This window comes from Gadus chalcogrammus, chromosome 15 (genome assembly GCF_026213295.1).
Source record: "Gadus chalcogrammus isolate NIFS_2021 chromosome 15, NIFS_Gcha_1.0, whole genome shotgun sequence".
In the NCBI taxonomy this organism is placed as follows: Eukaryota; Metazoa; Chordata; class Actinopteri; order Gadiformes; family Gadidae; genus Gadus; species Gadus chalcogrammus.
Genome location: NC_079426.1, coordinates 8918086 through 8929003, shown reverse-complemented (window position 1 = coordinate 8929003; position 10918 = coordinate 8918086). Strand labels below are relative to the sequence as shown.

General features: G+C 51.6%; 3 protein-coding genes across 4 annotated transcripts in view; 1 reads left to right on the top strand and 2 right to left on the bottom strand.

The window, feature by feature from the left end:
- Nucleotides 1-1292, bottom strand: part of c1d (C1D nuclear receptor corepressor) — a 1924-nt gene extending 632 nt beyond the window's left edge. The window contains exons 1-5 of one of the 2 annotated variants that reach the window (XM_056610166.1): nucleotides 1172-1292; nucleotides 902-1059; nucleotides 638-704; nucleotides 431-486; nucleotides 1-333 (exon numbers count right to left, since the gene is read on the bottom strand). The exon at nucleotides 1-333 is cut by the window's left edge and continues 621 nt beyond it. In XM_056610166.1, the coding sequence (XP_056466141.1) occupies nucleotides 40-333; nucleotides 431-486; nucleotides 638-704; nucleotides 902-1033 (549 nt within the window). In that variant the 5' untranslated portion in view covers nucleotides 1034-1059; nucleotides 1172-1292 and the 3' untranslated portion in view covers nucleotides 1-39. Of the gene's footprint in view, nucleotides 334-430; nucleotides 487-637; nucleotides 705-901; nucleotides 1060-1171 lie in introns of those variants that run through there. The other variant, XM_056610167.1, reaches the window with a different exon arrangement.
- Nucleotides 1293-2745: 1453 nt separating this feature from the next.
- Nucleotides 2746-7878, bottom strand: dnaaf10 (dynein axonemal assembly factor 10). The gene is made up of 8 exons (XM_056610152.1): nucleotides 7600-7878; nucleotides 7130-7230; nucleotides 6618-6748; nucleotides 5961-6062; nucleotides 5646-5761; nucleotides 4892-5026; nucleotides 4153-4250; nucleotides 2746-4001 (listed from the first exon to the last, which is right to left on the bottom strand). Exons 1-8 carry the CDS (start codon nucleotides 7783-7785, stop codon nucleotides 3794-3796), a joined length of 1077 nt encoding a protein of 358 aa, XP_056466127.1. The 5' UTR covers nucleotides 7786-7878; the 3' UTR covers nucleotides 2746-3793.
- Nucleotides 7879-8062: 184 nt separating this feature from the next.
- pno1 (partner of NOB1 homolog) lies at nucleotides 8063-10819 on the top strand. The gene is made up of 7 exons (XM_056610163.1): nucleotides 8063-8354; nucleotides 8592-8741; nucleotides 8957-9040; nucleotides 9225-9285; nucleotides 9462-9579; nucleotides 9817-9887; nucleotides 10009-10819. The coding sequence occupies exons 1-7, from the start codon at nucleotides 8175-8177 to the stop codon at nucleotides 10074-10076; spliced, it is 732 nt and encodes a 243-aa protein (XP_056466138.1). The 5' UTR covers nucleotides 8063-8174; the 3' UTR covers nucleotides 10077-10819.
- Nucleotides 10820-10918: the final 99 nt, after the last annotated feature.

Here is a 10918-nt window from a genome sequence, read left to right as displayed (position 1 = left end):
CATTCATGTGTTCATCCATTCATTTGTCCATTCATGTGTTCATTTTTTCCTGGGTTTCTTCGTGGGGGTCGGGGTCATGGGGGCGCGGCCCGTCTGGGGGGTGGGTTTCTTGGGGGCGCGGCCTGTCTGGGGGGCGGGTGTCTTGGGTGCATGGCCCGTCTGGGGGGTGGGGGTCTTGGGGGCACGGCCCGGCGTGGGCCTCTTGGCCCTGCCCTCCTCGGCGTCGTAGAGGGCGTGTCTCAGGAAGCGGGCGGCGGCACCCTTGTCGAGACGAGCCGCCTTCTTCCTGTCTGTGATGTCCTTCACCCGCGTCATGACGCCCCTGATGCGCTCCTGGGGGGGAGGGGTCAGAGGGGGGTTACCATGGAGACCAGCAGCTCTGGAGACGTTGATGGGAAGGGGGGGGGGGGGGGGGGGGGGGGGTACTCACCAGTTCCTGCTTGACCCCGTGCTCCCTCGGGTTCTGCCCTCGTGTGACCAGGTACACTGAAACACACACACACACATGTTAACATTATAACACTAGGTACACACACACACACACACATTAACACTAGGTACACACGTTAACACTATAAAAATAGGTACATACACACACACACACACACACACACACACAGGAGGATCAAGGACTCACTCCAGAAGAGGGAGTTGAGGGTGTAGGCCGACATCAGGTCCAGCTTGGCCTGATCCAGGGGGTCCAGCTGGGGTCAGGAGCAGAAGGCAGAGGTCAGTCACACAGAGCAGACCAACGCAGCAGAACCATCAGAACATCTGCCCCAGGGAGGGACTATAATGAGGTTAAGGGGGGGTGGCCTTTAGAGAGGGTTAAGGGGGACCTTAAGGTTAAGGAGGATCTTAAGGGAGGATTAAGGGGTACTAAGGGGTCTGGGGAGCCTACCTTCTGCAGCAGGTCGTTCCGGGGCATGGACACCATGGTCTGAAGCATGCTGTTGATCACCCCCACCGAGGACTCGAAGCCGGTGAGCTGCTCCTGGATCTCCGCCGGGTAACCCTCCTCCTCCGCCGACATCTGATCAGTCTGTCTGTGCTAGGACTCTGATCAGAGCGATGATGATCAAAAATATCGTAGATGTACCGTTAGAATTTAACAGAAGTTAACACACTGCGGTAAAAACAAAACTGTTTTATGACAATAAAGAATACTTACATTATGAATATCAAATCCCACTGATAAATAGATTAGTAAACGATAAGCACGCTGGAACTGTCTCTCTCCAGCGCATGCGTCTCCTCTCGGAAGTGATGTAAACCACAACAAGCAGCCGGGAGCGTGAAGGGGCCTCCGCCCCCTGGCGGCGGGAAGACCGCACGGCACTCCCGTCGCCGTTGTGACGTCATCACGGCATCGATCACCCGTTCACAATATGTTTTGTACTGTATTACAATTACAATGAGACTATCGCATTCACCTGTGCAGGTAAAACTTACCCCCCTTACCCTCACGTTGTCATTCAGAACGAAATATAACACATTCATATTGTAACGTTCAATGTATTTTACTCCGTTAAGTTCCCGGTTCGTCCGGCAGGTGGCGGCAGGTCTCCGCCGGACCACACGGTCCCAGTAGACCAGTGGTTCAGTCTGCTGCTCACCAGTCTGTCCCAGTATTCCCCAGCACCTCCCAGTCCCCGTTACATAACGGACACACACACACACACACACACACACACACACACACACACACACACACACACACACACACACACACACACACACACACAATTACATTACACACCACACGGTACATTACATAACTACACAAGAAGGTAGCCCTTACTACACATATTATAAACACAAACAGTTCCTTTAGTTAAGGGTCGACATAACATGCAAAAGCACTTAAACTAGTCACGAATAAATGACTTCAACAAAACGTTTTGGATCTTAAAATAAAAAACGACATAAAACAAAATGAAACTGTCCTCTATAAACCAATCACATGCTGTCAGGAAACAGCCTTGAATAATGACCAGCGTCTGGTGAGCCCTCGGTCCGTCAGAGTCAGGATTATGTTATCAAGCAAGAGCAACGATGGTAATAATAATAATAATAATAATAATAATAATAAAGTTTCATCTTACAGACCATGTACCAGGGCCTAGGCATTTATACACTTTTTATTATTAAAGAGACTAAGAATAATTGATCGGATACGAGGTTCTGATCAGGTCTGATCCGCTTCCCAGAGGTCAAAGGTCAAGCCCCTTAGTGGACGGCCCATGACCTCCCGACCCCAACATGTCCACTCCCTGGCCAGGTGTTCCTCTGCACACCTGTCTCTGAGACACTGAGGTGTGTGTCTGAGGCGCTAGATATTCTAATTTCTGATTATATCAGACACCATTTGGACTTTAAAAATCCATGTAAGCATCATAGTCCGACCTACATCAGACCATAACGGACATCTCATAATCGGATAAGAACACATAGATAAGTCGTTCCTAGGTGGCAAAAACAGCATGTATACTCAGCAATCGTATTGGAATCGGACTGCATGTTGTGCGCATGCTTGAGAATTTCCGCCTGGGCTTTCCCCCGGAAGAGGAAGGAGACAACGTAATAATTAGGACTGTTGTTAACGGAAAAGTCCTACGACCCATAGCTTCCAGTGGCAAGTCGGTATATGGTTTAATCCTATCAAGCTATCCCACGTAAACGCACTGAGTGAGACCATCAGATTGGAACAGTAGCTCGGTATGTGTGGGATCTCATGAAGGTAAAATGAAGAGAGCAGATTCACGGTCTGTAAAACGAGACGTTTAATGGTAAACAAAAGGAGGCAGAAGACATCAGAGCTCAGAGCAGCAGCGTCCAGCAGACCACAGACCCTCACCCGCAGGGGTCAGACCCCTCCTCGGAGCGGACCTCGTCCAGACCGCTTGGACCCCCGGGCAGAGGGGAGCTCCGCCCATTTGGCCCCAAAAACACACTCACCAATCAGAGACACTCTTCACTCACCAATCAGAGACACTCTTCACTCACCAATCAGAGACACTCTTCACTCACCAGTCAGAGACACTCTTCACTCCCCAGTCAGAGACACTCTTCACTCACCAATCAGAGACACTCTTCACTCACCAGTCAGAGACACTCTTCACTCACCAATCAGAGACACTCTTCACTCACCAGACACTCTTCACTCACCAATCAGACACCCTTCACTCACCAATCAGAGACACTCTTCACTCACCAATCAGAGACACTCTTCACTCACCAATCAGAGACACTCTTCACTCACCAGTCAGAGACACTCTTCACTCCCCAGTCAGAGACACTCTTCACTCACCAATCAGAGACACTCTTCACTCACCAGTCAGAGACACTCTTCACTCACCAATCAGAGACACTCTTCACTCACCAGACACTCTTCACTCACCAATCAGACACCCTTCACTCACCAATCAGAGACACTCTTCACTCACCAATCAGAGACACTCTTCACTCACCAATCAGAGACTCGTCGCCGTTTCCGACGCCACAACCAAACCACAACGTGGTCGTTAGCGTCAGTGTTTCTGATTGGCTGAACTGAGTACCAGGTGATGTCACGCAGCAGGTGACATTGGCTGCCCAGCGCCCATTTGAGCCAATCAAAAAGGAGACCTTTGAACTGATTCCAGAAGACAAAGAGAAAAATTGATGACGTCATCAGAACGTGACGTGATCAGCCAGGTCACACCAGGTGTAGCGTTCACTCGTCTGTGATTCGTCGGGATAAATAGTATTTTTCTTTGGTTGTTGTTGTTGATTTTGTTGTCGTTGCTGTTGTTTACACTCGGTTGAGCTTGGTGACGATGAGCACCCGCACCGATTGGTCGAAGGCTGAGCACACGCACAGCCCCTGCTTGTCAGGGCTCCAGTCCAGGCTGGCGATTGGCTGCGTGGACAGAGTGACGTTCTGCAGCAGGTTGACCGTCCCGGCCACGCCCACGGCCCCGCCCTCCGAGTCCTCCCCGCTCCGCTGGGCGGGGTAGTCGCTGACGGATAGACAGACACACAGCCGTTAGCATGAGGGGCTAGCCATGGGCTAAGGGGTAGGGCTGTAGGCGGGGTTAGGGTTAGAGGGTAGTGCTATGGTTGAGGTTAGGGTCCGGGTCAGGGGTCAGGGTTAGTCGGAGGGTCTCTTACTATTTCCAGAGGTGCAGGTTCCCCGCCCCGCCGGCGGTCATGAACACGTCTCTGTTCTGCGGCAGATGTCTGACCTGCCAGATGGTGGACTTGTGGCCCTGCAACGCAAACACGACACGGTGAAGGTCTCTACCGCCATGAGGTACAGAACACAGGAAAGACAGTATGGCCGTGGTTGTGTAACGACTGCTACTGTACTCCTGGTCTCTTCTGTCTTAAGGGGTACTAAGGCCCTGCAACGCAAACACGATTACAATGAGGACCCGTGTCTTAAAAGGTCCTCATTGTAATTGTACTCCTGGTCTCTGTCCTGTCCTATCACACAGCTCTGCAGAAAGTAGAGTTGCTGGGCATCAGGGATGGACCAATATCTACTGGTCCTGGAGATTTCCCCGAGCTGGAGCTGTGCAAGGCTTGGATCCCACTCTCTCCCCTTCTCTCTCTCGCTCCTTCTCTCTCTCTCTCTCCCATCTCTCTCTCTCCATCTCTCTCTCTCCATCTCTCTCTCCCTCTATCGCCGTCCCTCCCCCTGTCCATGGCGTCCAGGGGGCCTGTCGTCCAACAGCTCCACACACCTCCCTGATTGACGACCCCTCTCTCAGCCAGGCCTGTCGGAGCGGCCCCACCTCCCCGGGCCGCGGGCCAGAGCCCGGTCCCCGTCTCCTTCTGACGGCACTAGACCCGCTAGGGGAGGGGCCGTTAGCAGCCAGGGGAGGGGCGGTGAGGACATGGGGGTTACCTTCTCGGAGACGGAGGCAAACCCCTTGGTGGGGTGCTGGGTGCGCATGTCGAACACGTGGAAGGTGCCCTCCAGGGACGTGGCCACCAGCTTGTTCATGTTGATGTCCTTTCGGTCAAACTCCACGCAGCAGACCTGGGGACCCACGGCAACAATAGCGGATCATACGGTAACATACTGTAAGCACATACAGTTTCATACGGTGACATGCTGTAACCACTTTAGCATCATACTATAACCACTTTAGCCTCATACGGTAACATACTGTTACGACTATAGCATCATACTGTAACATACGGTGACATACTGTAACCACTATAGCATCATACTGTAACCACTATAGCATCATACATCATACTAACCACCACTCTGACGTGTCAGACCCTCAGAACATCTCATCACAGCCTCCTGCTGAGCCCCTCCACACGCCTCCTAAACCTCTCTAGTCACAGAGCTCCGGTCTCTATGATCAGACTGGGGGCCCTTAAGGAGCAGGGAGGGCCAGGGTCCCTACAGCCAGCCTGAGGACCCTGGGGTGAACCCGGGACCACCAACCTCACCCCGTTCATGATGTGAACCCCGGGACCCCCCCCTCCTCACCCCGTTCCTGATGTGAAGCCGGACCCCCCCCTCCTCACCCTGTTCCTGGGGTGAACCAGGACCCCCCCCCTCCTCACCCCGTTCCTGGGGTGAACCCGGACCCCCCCCCCTCCTCACCCCGTTACTGGGGTGAACCCGGACCCCCCTTCCTCACCCCGTTCTTGATGTTGGTCTCCCAGCGGACGGCCATGTTCCGCAAGTCGAACAGCTTGATGTCTCCGTTGTCGTAGCCGGCGCACACGCAGCGGTCCTGCTGGTTGAAGGCGTGGCCTGAGGGAGAGGTCAGAGGTCAGAGACCAGGGTGAGGTCAGAGGTCCGGATGAAGTCAGAGGGCAGTCCTCCAGACGTGTTGGTTTAGGAGCTAGCTGACTGAGTGTGCGAATAAGGGTATGTTAGCGTGTGAGTTAGTCTGTGTGTTAGCATGCAAGTGGGCGTGTGTGTTAGCGTCTCAGTTAGCCTGTCCACAGACCGAAGGCTACGGTCCAGCAATCCCTCTTGGCCTCGCCTGCCCCTGGCTCCATGTTGGCCACCGGGGTGTCCTTCTGACGGGGGTCCCACACCTTCACTGTCCCTACACACACACACACACACACACACACACACACACACACACACACACACTTTATCGTCAGAAATCTGAGATACGTGTGGTATTGTATTATTATTGTACTATTATTGTATTGTAGGATTGTTTTTTGTATTGTGTTGTAGTATTGTGTAGTATTATAATGTGTTGGAGTATTGTGTAAAACTATTATTTTGTGTTGCAGTATTATTATGTAGTATTGTATAGTAGTATTGTGTTGTAGTATTGTCAAATAGTATGTAGTATTATGTAGTATTGTGTAGTAGTAGTTTGTAATATTGCGTAGTAGTAGTGTGAAGTGTTGTGTAGTATCCTGCAGTAATAGTGTAGTATTGTAGAAGTTTTGTGGAATATTGTGTAGTATTATGTTGTAGTATTGTTGTAGTAGTGTCTAGTATTGTGTTGTAGTAGTGTGTAGTATTGTGTAATAGTTTGTAGTATTATGTAGTATTGTGTAGTCGTAGTGTGTAGTATTGTGTAGCAGTAATAGTGTGTAGTATTATGTAGTATTGTGTAGTATTGTGTATGTGAGGGCCTCACCGTCCCGGCTCCCGGTTACGATCTCCGGGGCCCCGTCGCCGACCCCCAGGCCCCCCACCCCGTCTAAGCTGTTGACGATCTCCTTGTGGGCCTTCACCGAGTAGAGAGGCTCCGTGGCCGCCTCCAGGTCCCTGGACAGACACACACATATCACACACACATACATCACATACACACACACACACCAGACACACACACACACACACACATCAGAAACACGGATATAACATATCACACATCATATATAATATATCACACTTCATATATCATACATCACATATCACATATCATATATCACACATCATAGCATATATCACACATCATACATCACATATCATCTCTCACATATAAATCATATCACACATCATTTATTATATCACACATCATATATCACATGTATCAGACATCATATATCACACATTATATATCATCATTTAATAGGGATAGATAATGTTCCTATATCTAATATAGTATAGATAGAGGTTGATATCAGTGATGGTTAGCATAGTTACCATATGTGCAGGTTTCCGTCGAAGTCCCCGGTGGCGAGGTGTCTCTGCTGGAGGGAGGTCGCCCCAAACGTACCACACTTGAACGGCTTGGCCTTCTCTATCTGGAGGACCAGGGGTCAGAGGTCAGGGGTCAGGCTCAGAGGTCAGCACAAGGACCCACTTCCTGGTTCACTCAATGCCCTGGCTTCAGTCACATCATTTATGACACAAGTGAGAGGAGAGGGGACAGGTGAGGGAGGGAAGGGGAGGAGGGACGGGTGAGGGGGGAGAGGATGGAGAAGGGAGAGGGGACAGGAGACAGGGGAGGGGTGAGAGAGGATAGGTGAGGGGGGACAGGTGAGGGAGAAGAGAAGGACAGGTGAGGGGCGAGAGGGGACAGGTGAGGAGGGGAGAGAGAGGGGGGAGAGAGACAGGTGAGGGAGGAAAGGGGAGATGGGACAGGTGAGGGGGATAGGGGGGGCGGGTGAGACCTCTCGATTCAGCTTCAGCTCTCCCCCCTGGACCTCGTAGATCTGCAGGACCCCTGTCCCCCGGGCCAGGTTCCCCAGACACACCAACTTCGCGCTGCACGGGATCCACTTGCAGTCGAATATGGTGTAGTTGAGGCTCTTCTGGATGTGGGAGATTATCTGCGGCTTCTCGAACGGCGTTGACATCTTGAATGAGAGGAAATAAACCAAGAAAAGACGTTGGATGAGTGGAGAAGATCTACTGCCGAGCAACGGCAAACACACCAGTCCTCTGAGGACCCCGACCACCGCCCGGCTGCTGCCTGATGAGATCGAGACAATACGAGTGGATCGTCTCCGTATTTCTCACGTTCATAAATATAAAAGCAATATGTATTTTACGTACTTATCCAAGAGAAATTGATATCCAATAATAACATTTATTCTTCACAATGTTAGGGACGGTCCTTACAGGCGCCTGCAGCGCCTTGCTAGGGTCCTTTACGATACCCGAGACCAACCTCATGTCCCCGACCCGACGGCTCGCTCCTTGTTTTGATCTGTAATACGGTTTATATAACCTTCATAACTTCGTCATGGATCCAGGTGCCGGTCCCCCTCCCGGTGGGTGTGTGGCGGTCGGCCCCGGCGGGCCGGAGGAGTTCACGGCGGTGAAGAGCAGGCGGAGCTCCAAGCGGAGACACGACCCGGGTATGGACTGCGAGGCGGCGGTCAAACGGCCTCACTTCCCCCCGTTGTCCGGGGACAAGCTGAAGGTACATCCACACTGCACCGTTAATCCTGATCGTTATTAATTAAGGTTGTCATTAAACCCCTAAACGGTGGAGTCTCATCCACATGGTCTGCGTGACTGCGCATGCGCAGTGGAGTGTTTACATCACTTGTTCCATCAGATCGTAGCTTCATCTCTGAGCACTCAGTGAGATAAAGGTGATGAGGTGATCTTCATCTCTGTGACATGAAGGTGATGAGTGTGTGTTCCCTCGGTTCAGGGCGGTGCGGACGAGCTGCGGAAGGTGGCGGTCCCGGCCAACAGGTACACCCCCCTTAAAGAGAACTGGATGAAGATCTACACCCCCATCGTGGAGAACCTCCAGCTGCAGGTTCGCTTCAACCTCAAGACCCGCAACGTGGAGATCAAGGTAGGGGCACCTTAACCATAACTAACTAACTAACCAACTAACTAAAACTATAACTGACTGGAGCCAAGGAGACGCTAATTACAGGCTTAATATGGTGCTAAGGAGAAGCTAACTACAGGCTATCTATGAAGCTAAGTAGAATCTAACAACATATCCCCGTAGCTCTGATGTCAACACTTTGGTTCTCTCCCTCCCCTCCTCTCTCCTCTCCTCAGACCTGTAAGGATACTCTGGACATCGGGGCGCTCACAAAGGCGTCAGACTTCGTCAAAGCCTTCGTGCTGGGCTTCCAGGTGGAGGTGAGCCTGCCTGGGGTCAGGGTGTGGCTGGGGTAAGGACCGGGGGGTTAGGGTCTGCCTGGGGTTAGGACCCGGAGATAGGGTGTGCGGGGGGGTTAGGGTGTGCCTTGGGTCAGGACCCCCTTTTAGGAGGTTTGACCGCGATGGCTCACACTGATTTTGTTTCTTCCTCTCCGTTTCTCAGGACGCGCTGGCACTCATCCGGTTAGATGAACTCTTCCTGGAGTCTTTTGATGTAACAGACGGTAAGACGTTAAAGGGGACATATTCGATTTTCGAAACGGCTTGTAAGGCTAATCACACTCACATCTGGTGGCATAATATGTCCCCTTTAAAGACGGATGGACTACTCTGTGATCGCTACCTCTGGTCTGAGCTGTTGGACTGCTCTGTGATCGCTCCCTTTGGTCTTCCCCCTCAGTGAAGCCCCTGAAAGGTGACCACCTCTCCCGAGCCGTGGGGAGGATCGCCGGGACCGGCGGGAAAACCAAGTTCACCATCGAGAACGTGACCAAGACCCGCATCGTGCTGGCTGACACGTGAGCCCCGCAACACGCTACACACTAGCAACACGCTACACACTAGCAAAACGTTGCACACTAGCATCACACTAAGCACTAGCAACACACTAAGCACTAGCTGCACATTAGCAACACGCTACACACTAGCAACACATTACACAATAGCAACCCACTAGGAACACGCTACACACTAACAACAAGCTACAAACTAGCAACACGCTACACAATCAAAACAATCAAAATGTTTCTCCACAGTAAGATCCACCTGTTGGGATCCTTCCAGAACATCAAGATGGCACGGACGGCCATCTGCAACCTGATCCTTGGTGAGTGACGCCCTCCTCTCCTCTCCCCCCCCCCCCTCTCCTCTCGCACCCTCTCTCACTCTCGTGGAGCCACCCCAGAGCCACAGGAAGTGACCTTTTATGTCCCTTGTCTCTCCCACAGGAAGTCCACCTTCAAAGGTTTACGGGAACATCAGGACGGTGGCCAGCCGGACAGCCGAGCGCTTCTGATCCCCAATTGGCTGATCTCTGCATCGTCCTCTTCTTGATTGGCTGCTGGGAGGTTCTCCTTCCAGATCAGACCGTTCTGACATTTGGACCCGAGTCTGAAGACCCCCCCCCCCCCCCCCCCCCCCGGACTCTGTGGTTCACCGCCATCATCATGGAAATAGATGTTGATGGGACTGTTATACCAAAGGCGATGGGGAGAAGATCAAAAATGGCCACACAGTGTATGCTCCTGTTTGGAAACATAAGTTAATGTAAATAAATGAAAGCCCCCTGAATGAACTGTTGAAACAGGATGTTGATGAACACCAGTACTCGAATAAACCGGAAACTCATGAAGCTTTGTTCATTCACTAGAGTCCTCCTTTAATATGAGAGCTCTCATTGGGGCCACTCCGTTATGTGATATAACAGGACCCATGTGATTGGCTCATGTGAGACAGTTAGCTGTTAGCATGGCTAGCAGACATTAAGCCGGTTCACAGCGGTCTGTAGCCCACTTTGGACGTGAAGGACAAAATAGTGGCGTAACATTTCAAACTTTATTTAAATGTTTATTTCCAACAGTCCCACAGCATAGGATGCAGCATGCAGAATAAAATGAGAAACGGTCCTTTTAAGTCCCATCTTTTTTCAGATTCCACACAAACCGAACAGATTCCCTCCGGGGACCCGGCGGGAACGCCGTCCACCAATACTCGTCTTATTTACAGAGGAAGAACCAAAGGTTCCCCCCGGCGGCGTGCGGCGGTCTGGGATCAGCATCGAGCTGCACTGATCAATACAAAAAGAACCTCCGGACCGCCGCGTTATATCGTTTATATTCACCAACGTTTGGCAACATC

What these genes read in the sequence shown, in the direction of transcription:
- pno1 (XM_056610163.1), top strand. Translation starts at nt 8,175, where the DNA reads ATGGATCCAGGTGCCGGTCCCCCTCCCGGTGGGTGTGTGGCGGTCGGC. An exon ending in TGTCCGGGGACAAGCTGAAG is followed by an intron (nt 8,355 to 8,591) that starts GTACATCCACAC and finishes CCCTCGGTTCAG; the next exon opens with GGCGGTGCGGACGAGCTGCG. An exon ending in TGCTGGGCTTCCAGGTGGAG is followed by an intron (nt 9,041 to 9,224) that starts GTGAGCCTGCCT and finishes TCCGTTTCTCAG; the next exon opens with GACGCGCTGGCACTCATCCG.
- dnaaf10 (XM_056610152.1), bottom strand. Translation starts at nt 7,785, where the DNA reads ATGTCAACGCCGTTCGAGAAGCCGCAGATAATCTCCCACATCCAGAAG. An exon ending in AGCTGAAGCTGAATCGAGAG is followed by an intron (nt 7,231 to 7,599) that starts GTCTCACCCGCC and finishes CTGGTCCTCCAG; the next exon opens with ATAGAGAAGGCCAAGCCGTT. An exon ending in TTGCTGGACCGTAGCCTTCG is followed by an intron (nt 5,762 to 5,960) that starts GTCTGTGGACAG and finishes CCTCTCCCTCAG; the next exon opens with GCCACGCCTTCAACCAGCAG.